This window comes from Aphis gossypii, chromosome 2, assembly GCF_020184175.1.
Source record: "Aphis gossypii isolate Hap1 chromosome 2, ASM2018417v2, whole genome shotgun sequence".
NCBI lineage: Eukaryota > Metazoa > Arthropoda > Insecta > Hemiptera > Aphididae > Aphis > Aphis gossypii.
This window is the reverse complement of record NC_065531.1, coordinates 75,102,620-75,124,025: the sequence shown is the minus strand read 5'-3', so window position 1 is coordinate 75,124,025 and position 21,406 is coordinate 75,102,620. Positions and strand designations below refer to the sequence as shown.

Here is a 21,406-nt window from a genome sequence, read left to right as displayed (position 1 = left end):
TTATTATAAGTAATTGATCAAAATATAATTATTATTGCTTCCATTTATAATATATCGTATGATTATATACCTATTATACCTATAAACAGAAGATTATCTATCACTGATAAATTATACATTTTAATTTATGATGATTCATTGCATAAAAAATGATTCTTAGCTAGTAAAATAAGACGTTCAATTGTATGCAATCCTCTACGTTTAAAGATATTTTATAATAAAGTAATATAATAACTTTCACAGATAGAAGTTAATATTAAAAATTTAGTAATATTCAAAGAGAATTTAACGGACTCTCCCCATACAATCAATCAATTTAGGTCATGGGTTATTTTTGAAGAAGTAAAATCAAAAATCGACTATAGTAGGTAAAGTTTTATACCATCAGAAATTAGATGCTTGGTATGATGGAAAACTGAGGTATTGAAATTTATCAACAAAAATTAGAAAAGCTAATATTAAAGACTCTTGAAAAATACTTAATATGACAGAAAAACAACATAATTTATAACTTATGAACTATATAAAATATATGGATAAATTTGTAAATATAAGCTTAAAAAAAGATCGAAAGAGAGAGAGAGAGAGAGATTACCTACATAAATGATATCCCGAGTTTTTATTAAAAGAAAATTATATATTCAACTAAATTTTTTGGAAAATACCGTATAAATTGTACTAAGTTGCTTACCTCTTTGCGTGGAAAGATATCACGGTAACGTAAGAAATCAGGACATCATTTTATGTAAAAGTAAGGTGAATCAGATAGTATCAGCGCTGTTCTTCCACAAGAAAGTGGTTGAAGTATGAGTGGAAAAATTGACTATCGTTTTTATCATCAATTTTAGACAGATAATACATAATCTCAAATCTAATATGATATTAAGATAGCTTATAACATATTGCGAGTTACCTTTCCTTAGTATACCTAATAGTTATAGAATTAATTTTGAGTTCAGCAGAGCGAAAATATTATTTATAAGTGATTTTTAAGTATGATATTTAATTGTCAAGCAATAACATCATTGAGGTCGGACAGTTAATTATTATCTTCAAAATGTTTATTATTATTTTATTATTATTTTGTTGTTAAAAAAATATTAGTTAAACTAACAAAAAATATTCTACCATTACATTAATTTTCATTTTATATACGTACATTTTTCATTTTTCATTTGTCAATTTTATTTAATTTTGAATACATTAAAAATACATTCACACAATATCAAATTCAAATTTTGACAAAATATATTATTCAAATTAAAATAAATATTCGAGTTATTTTGTTGTATTACAAAAGCAGAACCAGATTTAGGAGAGGACAACCGGGGCGATAGTCCCGAAGCCTCAACAATAGTGACTTCGGGAAAAAAAATCTTTCAAATTACAAATGCACTGTCACCCCGCTGTTCCGTCAAAAGGTTAAAAAAATTTTCATTTTATTTAGAAAATAATTTAGGGTCAGGGGCCCCCCTCCTTTGATACCCCGAGGCCTCCACTTCTCTAAATCCGGCCCTGTATAAAAGTATTATTCGTTGGTAGGTACAGAAACTTCCAAACTCTATGTATCGGCCGAAATCACCCTATTTGATTTGGTCATGTTACATTTCATTATTAATTCTTATCTTATTCTGCCTATCTAAGTTAAATAATATAAAATATAATTAAATATAAGGAGTAAAGAGTATATTTTTATCTTTTAAACATGATTATATCGTACCTATATGATTTCTATGTGAAATATATGAATTACTAAAAAAAACAACAATATATTTTATACATTTTTTCATAGGTGTTTTTTGTCGATAAATTAATAACTATAACTGCGTTCAATGGCCAATGGCCGTGCTTGCCAAATCTTCAATGTTAATTGAAATTGGCCATCTGGGTCGTTGCCAAAATATCGGATATTCGTTCCGCTAAGAAAAATCGCCCTTAACTATTTTTAATATGTTGCTGAATTGCATTTTAATTTATAAAGGTTAATACAATATAACAATTTATTTTTGTACTTGATTCGTATTATTTTATAATACTTAAGTACTGTAATAATTTTGGTAATATCACTGCAATCATAAGTATCATAAATTAATAGTATCATAAAAATATAATAAATTTAATTTATATAAGTTCATGTTATATTATTTTACAAACACCATAAATAATATATTTATTATTTGAAAAAAAAAAACAGAAATTAACTTGAATATAATTTTTAAAAATATAAATCTATATAAATCTATTCAAATACCCAACTACATAATCTTATTTAAATTAAAATAATAACCTATAGTAAAATTTTTAACTAGATATTATAATATTATATTATAAAAAACAAAAAAATATTATTTATTTCAAAAAAATTATCCTATTTTGTTGGTATACACACTATATTAACCATAAAAACTTAATTGCCATCACTTAAATTGTTTTTTTTTTAAATCATTAAAATTTTAAAAATATTTAAAAAGTATATTTTTAACTATTATTAGATGATTTACATTTTTATAGTATTTTAGAATCTGAGCAGAGCGATGAATGTATTAATTTTATCATGATATATATTTTTTTTTTTGAGTATATGATTACACGATAAATTGATAAAAAAGCGTTTTATTTTTTTAAATAGGGTTTTTTTTTTATAGAAAATTGGATACAGTATGTACTTATAGGATGTTAAATTTAAAAATTGAGAATTCTCAGTACTTATTTTTATAATTGAAAAAAAACAAACAAAAAATTAAGGAAAAACGGGCATTTTTACTCAAAACAAATTTTTGACAAAATCAATTTTGGTTTTTAATGCAATTAGAAAATGAATAACCCTAGATATTTAAATTTTTTACCAAATATTTATTATATAATTTTTGTTATACGATGATATTTCTATTTTTATTTATTTTATTTTTTTAAATTATTAAAAATATATTAACAATTTATTATTTTTTTTTATATTTATTTGGAAAAAAACGATTTTGTAATTGAGATTTTTGATTACAATTTTATAAAAAAATAAAATATAAAAGTAGTTCATGTTGGTACCACACAATCAAATAAATATATAAATAATATTATTTTTTATAGTCATTTTAAGTTTCAATTTGGATAGAATAACTAATTTTTAAACCAAATATATAATGATATGTTAATTATTTTGTTATAATCGTAAAATATTATTTTTGTTAATTTAAACTTTTATTGTTATATTATAAATTTCAATATACAAAATTAAATTTTTGATGTATTTCAATATATTATCTATTTATAGGTTCTATGAATCTATATTGAATATAGATTCTTAGAACCTAAAAAAATTAGTAAATTTTACTAAAAGACGTTTTTAAATTTTGAGTTATGTATACAAGTTGATATAGTATGGTACAACTAATTTTATATTATAATCTATTGTATAAATATTATTAAAAATTAGGACTCCCACTGTAAGCTTTCACATTTATAAGAGAAGATTTACCAAATATGTTTACTTAGTGTTTGTAATTTATCTAAATTCTAATCTTTCTTTTAATTTTTGAGTATACATAAATATAATATTTTTTTTAAATTCGAATTGACAAGGAACATATAAGTGTTTAAAAATATTATGATATTAGTAATATAGGAACTTAAAAAATCAATCATAATTTGAATCGATACTTAATACATTAAGGAAATTAGAGGTGCAAATGCTTGGTGAGTAATTATAATATATATATAATTAATATCCAAAGAAAAAAAACCAAACATATTCCTAAAATACATTGCTACAGGCTACAATATAATATTTTAACCATATTAAATGTAATTAAATCCATTATTTTTATTTTAAAGATCAGAGTGTTCATTTAATTCAGTAAAACCTTTTAGAATTCAATCTTATGATAATTAAAGAGTTCTTATTAACTCCCCTCTTGTAATGTTAACATTAGTACTGACAAATAGTATTGAAAAATATAAAATTTATTTTCCTTTCTTCAATTATATACAATTACAAATTGATATTAGTCAGCTAAATATTAAATTAGTTTGTGTATTAATTTCACTTGTAATAAAAATTACAATATGTATTTTGTATTCATAATTTTTAATTAAAAACATAAAAATTAATTAACTTTTGTAAAATATTGTTAGCTTATGAAACAGATTTTATACAGTTGCATAAATAATTTAATATAAGCTTTGAATTTATTTAATGTACTTTATTCTTTTGGAAAAAAGTTGTACTCCACTAATCATGCATGATTAAATTTCATTATATTTATCCCCTTTTTTATACTATATTTTTATTAAATCAATTGCATTCTAATAACACTAAGTCTATAATACATATAAGTAATTGAGATACAACTTTCTTCATTACGGTAGTCGTATTGATTGTTACACTTCAGGAATTAGCAACTATTATAATATTATAATATATATTTTTTTTAAATATCATTCAATGGTCGTACTCAATGTACAACAATATAACTTATTTTATAATTCAAGTAAAATATTGAAACTCCATCAAAAAATTGCATTGATCTCTCTACTAATCTAAACTGTTATATTTAAGTCAGCCAGACTTGTCTTCATATTTGTACAACTACATTTTATATTTTGTATTTTGATGTATTATTATGAACTACCTTCGTGTTTCATTCAAAACGATAGGAGTAAAATTACAATATAATATTGTAAGTGGGTAACTTTTTATTATTCAATGTCATATTTATAATTATCATAAATTTAATTTATAACACTATAAATCGTTGTATTGTCGGAAATATAAAATTAACTTTATTCAAAATATATAATTTTACCTCTATATAGATATAATTAAATTTAATAATTATTATTATATAATAAAATAGTGATGATTAATTATTTTTTTTCTAATTTCCATGTTAAAAATATTAACGGCATTAAGTATATTAAAATGCTAGTCATATTATTTTTAATATTATATTCTAAAAATTGTGTGCGTTTTTCAGTAATTTTATTACACAATGTTCGTATTTTTTATTGCAGAATTAATTGTTGTACTTAATACTGAAAATGATAACTTTGTATGTATAATTATACTTGTAAAAAATTAGTTTGAAATTATGTGTAAACTATGTCTTCGCAGCATGTGTTGTCCCCGTAAATTTAAAGCGCAGAAGATTTTAAATTTAACATTCAGTAGAATCTACTTAACTGTGTTACTTTTAATATTGGAGTGAATTTATTTATCACTAAATATAGAGTAAATAATATTATCTAGTCCAACGTAGGTTTTGAAATTTAAATATTAAATCTAATTTTTAGAATTTTAAAATTGTAATTTTTTTAATGTACACACTTTACAAATAATTTTTTTTAATAAACATGAAATTTTGTAATTTTTATTATTATTTCTATTGACAGTATAAATAAACATTGAATTTATTATAAAATTTCAGTTTATAATAAATTGTTTGTTTATTGAAATTAGTTATTCTTGCCAACTTTGATAAAATTTGATTTTTTTTTTTGGATTTATTTTGTTCACAATTGAAACAAGCACAATATTTGTAATGCTAAAACTGGAATAACCATCTGAAGATATCACATTATACTAAGGCAAAAGTAAAGCAAAACTCATTATATATGAATCATAATAAAACCACGTGAAAAATTGCCACATATCTGGCGTGCACTTTTTAAATCATACTTGACTGTTTGTTAATTTTGAGTCACATATAAAAAAAGTGGTAACCAAATGGAATGACATATCAGCTGTAGTATCACAAAGTAGTGTTTTAGGTCATATCTTCTTTGCAGCTAATAATATAAACGATAGCTACCTATATTTGGCGACGATACAACAATCTCAACGAAACGTATGAATCATCTGATAACTTACAGAAATCAAATGACAACATATTTGTCTGTACAAGATGTTGAAAATCAAAATTAATAGTGATGAATCGATACAAATTTACTTTACGTTAGGCACCCAAAACTAAAAATATCCAAGTTATACTGAAATAATCACCAATCCGACAAAAAATTCAATAAAATTATAATAAACTTTGACTAACATCTAAAGTCAACCTAACACTAAGTTAGACAAAAAAAAAAAAAAAATATGAACGTTGAAAAAATATGAAAAAATTTACTAGTTAGTCCAAACTCTATTTCGAGTTTACCATCGAAAACAGTCCAGACGTATTAATCATCTAGAACAGTATGACTTAATTTAAAAATTTAGATATGAGCAAGAGCCCTGAATTGAAAGTGAATCTTCATAAACATAATATTATTGTATTGTATTTATTATTTATATTTAGTATTTAAAATATATACAACTGCAACGTATTAATAAAGACCTTTGATTCGTTTGAATAATCAAAACTACCAGAAAATAATTTACTCGATCATATTTTTTTATTGGTATTTTGTAATTGATGTATTTCGTTAATTTTGTCGTTAATCGAATAAATACCCTTACCACTATTTTAATTATGTACTAAAAGAATAGATGTGTTATATTTATAGCAATCTAAGTCTAATCGAAATATCATTCAAAAATATAATACTAAGATTCAAAGGTCACTCTAGTTAGCTTAAATAGTAATAATTTTGCTAGTAAATAGTTTACAATTACAATTATTGATAGTTGTTTTAAAATTTGAAAACCATTTTTAATATTGTATATTATACATTTAAATGCTAGATTATATTTTATCTGCCAGTATTTTATAATGTCAGGTCATTATTTTTATTTTTATTCTCCGACTTCGTCGATATGAATTTTTACACTCAATTCTTGTAACATATTATGTAAACAATATTTGTAATTATGATTTATATTCAAATCTTGTTCACAGGATATCAGTAATATTTAGGGTGAGGTCAGCAAAAGTTGTGAAAATCACAGACAAGGACTTACTAAAGAGACTTGGACTAATGATGGCGGTAGTTGGTTTAATAATGCTAATTAGAACCCTGGTCAATCCACCATATGTTATAGTAGGTAGAACAGCAGATAATTTGAAGACAGATCTGTGTCCAACTGGATGGTGGGACAGATTTTTCTCTATACGTAAGTATTAAGATTTTATTGTCTTATATTTTATTTATGAAACACATTGAGTTGCTATACGTTTCAAAGATAAAAAATCAATTTTCGCATATATTATTTGAACCATACATTCATAACAGCATGTGCACAATAAATAAATAAATAATGTTATTAGGTAAGTAATTATTAATACAAACTCTATAGTATGATTTCAAATAATATTTTAGCTTTTGATATGCACGTTCAGTTTTTGAAAATAATTATACATTTTCATGAAAACAATGATACAGGTTCTCTTTGATTTTAAAAACATAAAATTTAGTGGTTTTTAATAATATGAATATATACTAATATAAAATTTCTTTTTTTGATCTTTTATAACAATGATTTAAATTAATATTTATATAAATTAAGTTTTGTTCAAAAAGTATTATTATATGTATTTTTATTAATTCGTGATTCTAAAAGTAAAGATACCTATATTTATAGTCTGTTAAATTATTTTTTCTTTGTACTTGTATTTCAAATTGATGAAGTTTATTCAATATATTATGCATTTATGTTGTATTCTTAAAGTTGTATTATGTATATTAAATATTATGTAGAAGAGAAGCACTGCAAATAATATAGAGGTGCGACACAAGTCACACCTTTTTAAAGGCTGTGTGAAATGGATAGATCTTATCTTTGGTCTATTTTTTATGGTTTTTAATATTGCATTATGGTTAATATCATTTGAGTTCTTAGTATTTTTAATAATTATAAATAAGTGGTTCATTGAAATTCAACACAATCCGATGTTCAGTTTCACTTAATTTTTTTTTAGATGTGTTATTATGAAATATCGTCAGTTTTTTTTTTTGGAGGGGGGGTGTGATTCATCACCAGTGATGTAGGAGATTATTTTTTTCAAGGCTTTTAAGTATTCATGTACTTGTTTTGCATGTTTAATGATCAATTTATTAGATAAAGTTTCATTGTTTTCTATTTTTATAATTTATAGGCTACCTTTAATTCAATTTAATTTAGTTTTTGGTTTGGTTTGGTTTTTCCAACAATTTTTTCGTTGAAATAAACGGATAGTTTAATTTATTATAGTAGGTAAAAAGCATGATAATTCTATTTTAGTATAAAAACTAAGAAATAGAAAACAATATCATACAATTCGTATAATTTACAGTACATTATTATTTTGTAATTATTATATAATAGGTAGCATAAGGTTTAAGCGATATCTTTGAAAAATTTGTATTAATTCATAAAATTATTATGATCTTTAATTGAAATAATATTTTTATGTGCATTAATGGTATATTTTTAATGTAAATCAACTTATATAAAAATTTAAATGAACATATACGTAATTACCATGAATAATAATTCGGTTAATAAAATATGATGAATGTTAATAAAAACTGTATTAATGACAAAGTTGTATGTTTTGAATACAAATTGTCATTGAGTGTTAAAATTAATTTCAATAATAAGTCATATTTTACATATAAACTGTTAGTACTAAAAATCCGTTTCGCATGTAAATAAATAAATAAAAATGTATCTTTGAAGAAAATTATTTTATAAATATTTGGTAATAACTTCAATTATTTACGTATTTTTTAAGAATTTGGCAAAAAAAAAACAAAAATTTATTATAGCTAAATCTGGTTTTGCCTACAAAATATTCTCATCATTTTTCATAGCATTCTATTACTTATTGACCATCTTTTAAACGTAGTAGGAATTTAAATCCTTCAAAGTATCATCTAGATACAATTTTCAACTAGAAACCATTCTTAAAGTTGAAGGTTGAATATTTTTTGCTCTTAGGTATACATGAAAAAAAACAAGACTAAGTACCTGACAATATTATTACATTTTTCTCTTTTTTTTTTAGTGGAAGTATTATTTCTAGTTTGGGGTATCCGTCTTTGTATTGTTGTACGAAAAGCACCATCAGAATTCAACGAGAGTCGATTCATGTCAATGGCAATTTACAATGAATTTATTCTCTCAGTCTTCCTTAATGTATCAATGTAAGTTGGATAACTCTAATTATGTATAGATTTAAATTTCATTTAATGTTTTTGATGTTTCATAAATAAAAAATATATGGTAAATCTATGATGATTTAGTTTAATTATTTTAATTGGGAAATATTTTTATACAATATCAGTTTATATTTTTAAGAAAAAAATAATACTTATATGTTTATAATTAATTTAATTTTAAATTAAAATTAAATTAAAAAAAAAAAAAATGTATTAGTTGTTAAAATAAAAACGCTATAGTAAAATGTGTAATTAATAATCATGAAATATAAATAAAGAAACAGTTAGGTAAAAAAATAAACATTTTATTATTTTTAATGGATACCTGAACATCAAATAACTATTCAAACATTTTCTAATGCTTACCTTTAAAACACGATTCCGTGAAATTTATTTTAACCAATTAATTTTAAATGATATTCAGTTTATTTTTTATATAATATGTGGTATAATGTGTTATATTATTATGTGATAAATAAAAGAGTATATTAAATATAATTTAATATAAGATGACAGAAAGATTTTGAGCTTTAGTAATGCTATATATTATACAGAATAGTTACAAGTAAATCAGAATATGGAGAGAAAAGTTGATATTATATGGAAATAAAAATATCAAATAAGATTTTATAATAGACTATAAAATAAGGACATAAGAAGTGAAGATAACGGCTTATATAATAATGTTTTTTTAACATTTTGCTTATTTATTAAATATATGTTACGATATGAGATAAAACGTTTGATATTATACTTATACATAAGAAAATAGTCTCTTTAATCGGAAAGTCCTACTGGTAAAGTACTTGTATGTACTTTTTTGATAAAAAAATTAAGTAATCTTTATTTTTTATACCACTGGTACCAGTAGTTTCACGCACATATTAAAAATATAATATATTAAGTTTCTTAACTTTATCTTTTTCAATATTCGAGTATATATACTATTTTAGGAAATTGAGATAAATTTTTAATAATAACTGACATACCAACTCATCTGTGACGGGCTTTGTAATATTCATATGCAGCAATTATAGTGTAATTTTAGGAATGTTAGCTTATTAATTAGTTTAGCAGCTCAAGTTTTAACAAAAACGAGATTAGAATATACAAACGATAAAAAATTATATTATAATATTTTATGAAATGTTGTGGTCTGTATGTCTACATTAAGAATTATAAGAGAGATGTTTGCGTATTAATAAATCTCTATTTCAATGAAACATCAGTAATGAGTGTACTATGTATCGTATAATACCAAATTAACTTAATTTGACTACAGGTACATGACATGTTAATTATATATTAGTATATAACTTGTCATAAATAAAATATGTTTGCAGGGTTGCACTAAAATATTCATTGTGAAAAAGGGATCAATTCTTTTTATTATTTTTTTTTTTTAAACATAAATAAATATAACATTTTTCATATGTCTTAAAATGAAATTACTTAATTTTTTTTCTTTTTTTCTTTTATAACTATTGAATACAATATTCTACAATTTTAGTATTACAAAGCATAATTTTAACACGCAGATCAGTAATTAAATAATTGTATTTGTTTTTAACACAAATAATAAATAAAAATGATAAAACTGAAATTCCATCGTTTAAAAAGGATTAATGTTTGAAATAAATTTAAAAAAATGTAAAACAATATACTACCTATAAACGTTTCAATATAATTACTAATCTAAAAAATATATTTTTCCCTTTATACCTTTAACAATATTATTCTTGTTTAACACAGGTTTTTTCTACAGTCACCGGCTAACCCTGACTTGCAGTATATCATTTTCTTCTGCCATACTCAACTTACAGTTACGACTTTGCTAGGGTTTATATTCGCTAGTAAGGTAAGTAATTCAACCAAAAATATATTACAAGAGGTAAAATTGAGAGAATAAATACCACTTAAAAATTTTAAATTAATGAAAGAAATAATAGGCAATGACTAGTTGAGATTTAATAATTCTATAGAAAATAAAAAAAAAAATTAAGAAAAGGGAGGAAGTAATAGTAACCACAATGCTAAAGGTATAATAGCCTATAGAACTGAAGTGCACCTATCTCAACATTGAATATGTCACAGTAATGTGTATATTAAATCGTTGCATACAACAATTGATTATGAGTGGAGATGATCTGTCTTCTATCACAATATACCTACTAAAAATATTTCTATTAAAATTAAGTACAAAAAATAAAATTTCATTTTTTATTATAATTAATTTTTCTATGAGTAGTATAACTTATAAATAGGTATTAGCAAAATCCTAGTCAATTTTTTTTTTAATATAACAGATTGTACAAAATAGATAAACTTTGAAATCACTATGAAAATAATTCATGAATAACATCAAATATACTAAAGTCCTCAGTTTATATTTAAACAACAAATGTCGTCCAAATTTTAACGTATATCTATAAAAAAAATTCAGATTTTATACATTATTTTAAATTTTTTTAGTTCGAGTATGGACTTATATATAACTTATTCAACCTCAATGATGAAAATCAAATCATTTTTTCTACTATTTATCATGTGCAAAAAAAACATACATCAATATAAAATCAATACATTTATCACTATGTTCAGAATCTAAAATTAAACACTTATTTATTATAAAAACTCATTTTCAAAAATTACGTAATTTATTTTACTTTTATAACTTAACACTTATGAATATTTTGAAGTATTTAATTTTATTAAAATACGAGAAAACGTGAATCTATAAAGTATTAAAATGTATTGGTTTATACATATCGTTTAAAGTTATGTTTAAAATATAAATTTGTGTCAGAAAAAACATAACTGATTGATATCTTGTTTTTTTTTTTTATTTTCTTCTAGTAAATAATATAATATTATAGTGTAATTTGGTTATAATTTCAATATTTTGCTATACATAATAATATTAATAATTTTATAAGTTTTTAAACTTATAAGTGTCTTATAATGTAATAAACATATGTTGTATTAATAAGACTAATTAAAATATATTATATTATAGGCATATTTAGTGATGAGAGGCGAAGAAGCAAATGATGAAGATGGACATGTAAAGAGCATTAAAGTGACTGGCGGTAGTAGAATGTTTAGTAAACAGACTAGAAATTCAAACAAAGCTAATAACTCGACATTTTGTGGCTTAGAAGAGTCTAGTACTGACTTTGTATTAACGGAAACAGACGCGCAAGTGAGTTTTCTATCTATATTTCTAAGATACATAAACAACAATAATTGTATTATAGTGTGAACTTTTAATGGTTAAAATACAACTTACAGAGAAAAATATCTGAAATAAAAAAAATAAATAACAATTGGATTATTATAATACACAAGACAATATTTTTATTGATGACTATTTTTTTAAAGTATATTATACAACATACTCATTACTCAACGATACCTAACATCTATAATATAAAATAAATTATCATTTTAATACATTTTTAAGAATTCTACCAAATAAAATTTCTACAACGTCATAATATGAAGTACAACAAAACATTAAATTTATAATGAAAATAAAAATGTTTTAAATATTAATATTCGAGAAAATTAAAAATACATTTAAAAAAATAATAAAATAAAAAGAATTCCATAAACAAAATCTGAAAAATATAATGTTTGAGTATTGATTATTTTATACTTATATACATAAATCTATGCATATTAACTATCTCGTATACTTTGTCGTCCATACAAGATACATCGGTGTTAAATCGGACTGCCCAAATGTAATATTTAGGGTAATGCGTATGAATAAATAATATTTTTAGTTTTCTAATTTACATTATTTGTACATTTTGTTGAACATAACACCATTGATATATTTATATTTTATCGTACAATATTCTGTGGACGAGAGTTTGGTAAATAAAATCATAAAAATATGCTTGAAACTGCTCCGTAGTGTGTTTTTCTATTTAAAAAAATTCTCATAACGATTAGATAAGTTATTTCCAAGATCATAATCGTCTAAAATTCACATATAGTATGCTGTTTAAGATATAATATCTGTGTCAAAATTTTCTAGAAATCAATTTCAACGCCCTTGCCACAAAATGAGTTTATTTCATTCTTTGTAAATATAAACCATACAAGAACTCACCCCAATACATACAAACAAATTCATTAAATTTGGTCAAGCCATTTCAGTGATATAAATACGTACAGAATAATGGTATATTCGTATATTATGAAAACTAGCTGATTCCAAAATGCTTTACTTATTACAAAATATTAAATAATGTTGGAAGATTTACTCTGTCTTGAGATGTAAATTGTACATAATATGTTTAATAGACAATTGAGTAATTTGACCAAATATAAAATACAGTTTTAAAATTATATATAATTATTGTAGATAGTATTACAGAGAATGTATGCTACATTTCAAAAAAAAATCCAACCAAAAAATATATTTTTATACTTGTATCCCTTTATACCTTTTAACTCCTTTATAGGAGGAGTTTTGAGAAATCCTTACTTAGTGGGTTATCTTTACATCATAAAACGAAACTATTGATCAAATAATGTCATACTTATATAGAATCAGTGATTTCGGCTATGCTAGTGTTTTAAGCCATATTATTATTATTATTATTATATTATAATATTTATGTATATAAATATATTTGTATGTGTATAAAATATTTTGACTCGTGAGCTTGTTCAAAATATTTTTAGATTTTATACAATAATGATAAATTGATTAAATTATAAAATATGATATTAATAATAACAACTCATTCGTATGAATGTAAGTCTTAAAATCTAAGTCAACCAGTTCTAAGAGGTTTTTTTTTACTAACGTTCATTGGTTGACTGATTACGGTCGAAATTTTCAATCAAAAACGCTAAAATAAGAGTACGTGTAAAAAAAAAATAGGATTGGAACGTACACGTCTTAACAAATGACAGGTTAGATGTCACCTAAAGCATTAAAAAGTTTTAACAAGTTGACGTTTACCACGTTACTACAAAAGTATTGTATTATAGTGGTCGAGTGGTTAGATCTTTTTTAATATCTAATAGTGGTAACCATTACATTATAAAGTCTAAATTCACAAGAAGTACAAATAGTACAATAATAAAATATTTTTATTCAAAACTTAATCTTTCTTATCGTCTACGAATGTAATCAATTATTGATTATTACCTAGTTATCATTAAGAAATTATGTTACCTAAGCTGGATATTTTTATTCAGGAGACTCATTCTGTTATAAAATAATACCATAATATAATTGGTATTGTACATATTTTGTATGTAATCATCAATCCTCGGTATTTTACGAACAACCTTTGTAAATTCTTACTATTATGAAAAAGCTCATCGCATAAACCATTTAATGATCCTAAACCATATGATATGTAATATGTACCGAGTATATCATAAAGATTTTCTATAAGATTTTCTGGATGTTGAAATAACACGACATATTATACGACATATATATAATACACAAATACAATGCATATAATACTATAGTATCAAGGACAACAGTTGATCTAAGATGATTTTGAAGTTAATACTACTTTGTTAAATCATATTATTAGAACATTCATAGATAACAAAATACAGTTGCATACATGTCTTGGTTTGTGTGAAGTACTATTTTCTCATAATACAATGCGAGTTATACAATGTGAATACTGAGATGCACTTATAATGATCATTTAAAGCAACATTTCTGTTTAGTAGAAGCCAGTGGCGTACGTAAGTGGTAAGGTAACCCTCCCCCATTACTAAAACCCCAATTAGTAAATAAATAAGTAATACTAAAAATCATTTTTAATTAAAAAAAAAAAAAAAAATACATTACGGTGTATTTTAACGAATACTCCTCTGAGGAAAGACTGAACATGAATATTTTAGTGATTCATTTTTACAAAAATACGTTTGTTATGTACAGCAATTACAGATAATTGAAAGTTAAATCCCCTCCATAAATAATCTATACCTACGTCACTGGCAGAAGCTAATTCCCTAGATTGTAATCAACAGCCCAGTGATATACCAACACGTTTTTACGTTAATACTAGCTGTGGCACCTATATAGCTTATACAATTTAATGATATAATTTATTTTTGTTTTAACAAACATAATGGTATTTTAAAAATGTTATGTGTTCATAACATACTTACAATTGAAAATATGATTTTAATTTATATTTTAACTTTTTTAACGACTTTGTTGAATACTAAATTATAATAAGTAGGTAATTAGAATATTTTAAAACAAAAATAAATAAAAAAAGTTGAATTAAATATAAAAAAATATGTTGTTGTACACAATTGTTATATTCAGTGACAAGACATCGAATGGTATTAAACAACAAACTATAGAGAAATAATTATTGCACAATGTAATCGTAAAGTTGGAAATTTTGATATATTTGCAATTTCGATTTATTTTTCGAGTTATCTTTAAATGCATTTTGTGTCCATAAATAATGGATTTCTGTATGTCATGCAAAGCCCAAAAAGTGTATATATTTAAAAAAATGTATACAGTATATTATAATATTATGTAAAATAAACGTTTCTTTACATATATTTTTTTATTATTAATATTATTATTATTACTTATTCTATGTTATGAAATAAATAATTAAATTACTATATTTTTATAAAATATGTTTAACAATACTAAAAATAAAATGTTAATTTTTTGAGTAGCCGCAATATGTCTGTCTATTTTAAAATATTATATAATTTCTCGTAATCATTCTTTAATGGAACTTATTATAATAAAATGTAATATCTCATATTTATTATATAATAATATAGAGATATAGTTGCCTAGCTACAGTTTATTTTAATTATGTTACAATCCCGAGGGAAATCAATAATAATAAACTTATATTCTGAAATACAATTTATGAATTACTATATATATATAGTTTTATTATAACTTAACTTATATATACTTATAAGATAATTTTCTATTATAAAAATTAAAATATACTATTTAGTTCTTATCTCTGTATTTCAACTTAATTAAGACATGTTATTAAAATCTATCAAAAATAAATTATTAAAAACTATTATCGATGAAAATAAAAATAAAAATCTAATGATAATGTTTATTTTGATTTTATTGTTTCCGTCAATAAGTAATAAAAATAATAGATTTAAAAAAAAGATTTAATTAGTTATTACTGAGAAATATTATTATTGATAAGTAAAAAAAAATAAAATGATTGATAAACAAAGTGTTAATATACTAAGTTTATATAAAATAAAGGGTCAAATAGCAACTAAACCGTATATATTGTAACTTATTTAAATAATAATACGTGTGAATAAAGTTTTTCTATAAATATTTATCCATGCTTGTACACAATGTTAAACTAGAGTCCATATTTGGTATACCATGCATACCTCTTGTATATATTATTATACTTATTTTACGTGAATAACTGATAGCAAAACTAATTAAAATTATCAGCCTGTTAGACAGCTATTTCAAGTACTTTGCAGAATTAAGGTTAATAGAAAATGTATAAATAATTTTTGTTTTATCACGTTTTGTTCGTGTTGCAGGAAGAATTTGCTCAACTCTTTAGGCAGCTGGATGCGCTCAAGGACAAGAACTTGAGACTTGGCAATCGGCATTTGGCCGAAAAGATATCGGCTATGCAAGAGGTGAGCAAACGCGTTGTCTGGTCGACCAATATCGAAAAAAAATCATCAGCTGCAGCCGTAGGGGGTTACACGTTCACAAACCACCATCTTGGATGTAGTCACCCGGTTAGCGGTAGTCAAAAATCATTGGTCGTCAATCAAAATGGCAAGAAACCGTTTATGAAGGAAGTGACGGTGTGACATGCGTTATAATTCTATATCCAGAGGCTACATCTAATTCCACTGTTCAGTCGTTTGTGACTTTAAATTCAACAAAGTATTTCAATAAACCTAAAATACATTGTTAACAATTCAGGAAAACAAAGAAATTACTAACCATTGTCGTTGCTGTCGTTGATTAGTTTAAATCCTATCCCAAATATGTTGTATAAAAATACTAATTTATTGTTATTATTTTAAGTAGGTATAGGTTATGTTATTATATGCGTTTTTTAATATCAACGTGCTTAAAATATTTAACAGAAATTATAGTTTTTATATCAATGAATCTTTAAATATCTCAAGAAAGTGGCGTGGGATTTGTTATTTTCGATTTTCGATCAGAATAAAATACTATTTTCCCCATTTATATGTGCATTTATACACACACAAACATTTTTTTATTATTTTTTTTAACTTTGTTTTAATTATAATAAACTTGTTTACTGTTAGATCTGTTATATCTACATAGTATACTTTTGGTATGCAAAATGGAACAAAGTTCATTTGCAACACTTCATTATCAAAAATGCTACTCACATTTTTTTTTTTTTAACTTAACTAAAAATTAAAAATATCGACGAAAAGTGATTTTTATTATTGAATTTAACATAAAATAAATATTTGGCTCAATTTAAATCTAAAACCTTTAGTTTAGGTTATGTAAATAGAACAAATCTAAATACCGGACACCCTCTTTTTAAAACCTCTGTCAATTTAATTTAGAATAAGTTAAGTTAATACTTTATGTAAATTAAATTAGAATGCACTGAGTTTAAAACAAAAAAAGATTATCCAGACGTATACTCTTCTTGGACTATAAGTTGATTAACAACAATTTCCTCAGTTATTAACTAATAACACTATAACAGACATTGTCTATAACAATGCTTTGTAAGTATCTACTTGTATAATGTTATTTGTTTAAATTATATTTTAGTAAAATTAACTTTGGCTTATGGTATGTACGATCGTTGTGTTCGAATATTTTAACAAAATAACAACTAGTCTCGCATTATTTGTGGAAAATCCAATTTTTTTTTTTTTACTAGTAGGTTATATAAATAAAAAAAAGAGGGTGTTCAATAAATAAAACATTGTATAGTAAATAAATAAATATGTCTCAATTCGTCGGTAGGTACAAACTACATACTGCAGATTTTTTCTTTAAATCATGATACAATTTTATTATATTATAATAAAATAAAAATATTTAAAGATTTTATGAATATGTTTATGTTTTTTAATAATTCATTGTTCTAATAATTCATACAAATTTTATAAAATGCTAATTTATTGTTGTTTGGGTTAAAATAAATTGAATTAAGTTACATCATAAACTAATGAATTATTTTAGTTTCCTTATTATCTGGGTAATAATTTGTACTTTATATTGTTGAAACTCGGTTGTACAAACTTACTGTAGTTATGTGTGTAAAATTTAAAACCGGATAGTATGTATATTGAGACGTATGTATATTAATTACAGATTGTATAACACTACACACGTTTATGTAGTTTCTTCAAATGTCAAAAGTTGCTTTAAAGTTCGTATTATATGTGCAAAATAATAGGTTTTCCGGTACGCCTATGCGTAATTCATATACATATTAGTCTAAAAGAAAATGTGAATACTGAATACCCATTGTAATTGCAATAGTACATATAGAATTTATTTAAAATTTTAAAAATTGTATAAAATAATATCGGTATGTCTATGCAGAATTTAGTTTATTCGAGCGGATTACAAAACACAATATATTACATTTATATTGTATTTATAAACCTAAAAATCGTGATCTCATATTACCCATCTCTTAAAAATTAAATATAATAATTATGGGGCAACCACGTTGGATAAAAAGACATCACAATTAACCTATAACATTGTTACTACAAATTTTTAGAAGCTACAGTATATTTTACATTAGTGCACAAATAATTTTAATAATATTTACTAGGTATTCATAAAGTACTGGCAAATAGTGTAGATTTCATTAATTTTCCATTAAAATCGATTTTTAATAAACTCAATTCATTTTTAATTTATTTACTGGCTACATAACTATTTGGAGTGCATTTTAAAAATATCATTAGCCATAAATTATAATTGTTATTCAACTTAATAAATGGTCATTAGGAATAATAATATTTTATTAATAAATTAAGCTCGAATCAGGGTAAAACGATGTTTTTTTACAATGTATATTTTGTTTTTACTGTATGTTACACTTTAATTATAATAGGACGGCGCATTGTATAGGCAATTTCAATACTTAAAATAAATTCTTAATATTACCTATAGTATTAGTCTTAGAACAAAATAAATGTTGTTTTTAATTCTTAATTATAAAATACATAATATTTTTTTCTATGAATATTATTCTCATCAAATTTATTATTTTAACACACATGATAATAATTTCTTAACACTATTTTATAGTTCAAAATTCACCAAACAAGTATATGAGTCAACTTATGAGTTGTAGAATGTAGGTTTATTACATTGTATTAGAAACAAAATATTATGATAGAATATTCAATTATTCGTTTTGTTTGTATTATTATAATTATTGATCCACATTTTTATCTGTGATATATTTAATTATTATATGGTATTGTTATTTTTAAAATAGTGCATAGTGTATTATTGTATTAGTAACATGATTTATTATTGCATAGGATTTTCATTATATATTATAATTAATATTGTTATTTTAGTATAAATTATTCAATTAATTTTAAATTTTAATAGAAATTTTGTGTTACACACAACAAAAAAAAAATGCTTATCCTTATTACTAGGTATAATGAAAAATATATAAAAATGCGTTATTTTATAATCGCGATATTTTTATTTATATTTTTGTGGCTTCGCAATATGGAACTATCATTACGGTTATTTGCTAATTTATAGTAGACGTGTACATAGTTTTTATTTTTCATATTTAATTATCTTTATCATATCACATTAATAGATTGTTAGACATTTAATGAAATACTTATTTATTATTTAAATTTAAAAATATGTTACTATCAAAGCAAAATAAATTTACAAACAACAAGATGCGGATAAGATTTAAAATTATTCATTAATATTTAATCATCATACTATACAGTTATTGTTATTGTGTTATACTATATTAGAATTCAAGTACAATAACAGATTAAATATTCATGTAAAATCATAATTCATAATTGTTTGAGATTTTTTAAATCTTTGTCTTACATTACATTGAATTTTTCATATTATTATAAATATAAATGTTTTCTTTTATTTTTTTGTTATCGTTAAAAATAAATATATAATATATATTGTATAAACAAAAATAGCAATCTAAATACATAATACAATAAGAAAATTGAATAATAATGTGTAATAGCAATGGTAGTAAACACGATTAGTTAGGTTAGATTCCATTGACGCTACTCCATAATGTTCATTTATTTTTTATTGATTTGTTTTTTGTGTTTGTATTTTTCTAATTAAATTAAAGTAGTAAGTCGCTATACTGGTTAGCTTTGAGACAACAAATTTGATTGTCAAGAATAGAAACGTAGAAACAAATAGAGATTAGGGAGGTAGAGTGACTATTTGTGTATGTGTATGATTAACCAAATAAGTATTTTAATTGATGTAATTTGATATTTAAGGATTTTTTTTTAGATTTATGTACGTTTTTCAGGATTAATATTTTGTTCATTTATTGACATTAATGTCGAAGTATATTTTAACTAAGTGTTTCAATGGAATTATTTTTTAGTTTAGAGAAACTTAAGGACTATCATTAATGCATTGACTAAAAGTGATGTGGGTTTATTTCCACTGGTTTTTATTTTCTACACCTTAAATAAAAGCTGTATTTAAATAGGTGATCATGGAGATTTTTGTTTGAGATGTTTATATACTACAAATTGGAGGAAATAACTCCCGTAATTCCAGAAGATGTGGCTAAATTAGTAGTATTGATAGAATAGAAGTTGTCATGAGTAAAAATATTATCAAGAGAGAAGGAGAAAATATGCTACCTTACAGTAAATTTGCTTTTATGGAACGGACTTTTGACAAGTCTTCCTTACAACGTACTAAAAATGAACAATAAATTATTTGAGAAATAGATATAGAGAAGTAGATAAAAAACGGTTTTTTGTGAATACCGTTTATGCCAGATACTATAAAATATTTAAGCTTTATTATTGAGGCTATTTTATAAAATTTGATATGAGATAAGTATCACATTTTAAATGATGGTTAAAAATAACTGCATTGCATTATCAGTATCTAATGATTTTTTGGAGGCATGTTAAGCTTAAAGTTATTTTTTTATTGTTTTCGAAAATTTCGAACATAAATTGTTTGACGGAGTAATAGTAGAGTAATTTTTAGTTGTTATTGTTATAATGATAGTTCAGTCATGATTTGATATAAAAGTTCAATTTAAATATATTTTATTCAACATATTTTAAATATTTA

General features: G+C 22.9%; 1 protein-coding gene across 1 annotated transcript in view; it reads left to right on the top strand.

The window, feature by feature from the left end:
* Nucleotides 1–17,970, top strand: part of LOC114126334 (probable G-protein coupled receptor CG31760) — an 88,486-nt gene extending 70,516 nt beyond the window's left edge. The window contains exons 9-13 of the mRNA XM_050201026.1: nucleotides 6,831–7,045; nucleotides 8,919–9,057; nucleotides 10,825–10,930; nucleotides 12,089–12,274; nucleotides 16,633–17,970. Of these exons, the coding sequence (XP_050056983.1) occupies nucleotides 6,831–7,045; nucleotides 8,919–9,057; nucleotides 10,825–10,930; nucleotides 12,089–12,274; nucleotides 16,633–16,914 (928 nt within the window). The 3' untranslated portion in view covers nucleotides 16,915–17,970. The remainder of the gene's footprint in view (nucleotides 1–6,830; nucleotides 7,046–8,918; nucleotides 9,058–10,824; nucleotides 10,931–12,088; nucleotides 12,275–16,632) is intronic.
* The last annotated feature ends 3,436 nt before the right edge of the window (nucleotides 17,971–21,406 follow it).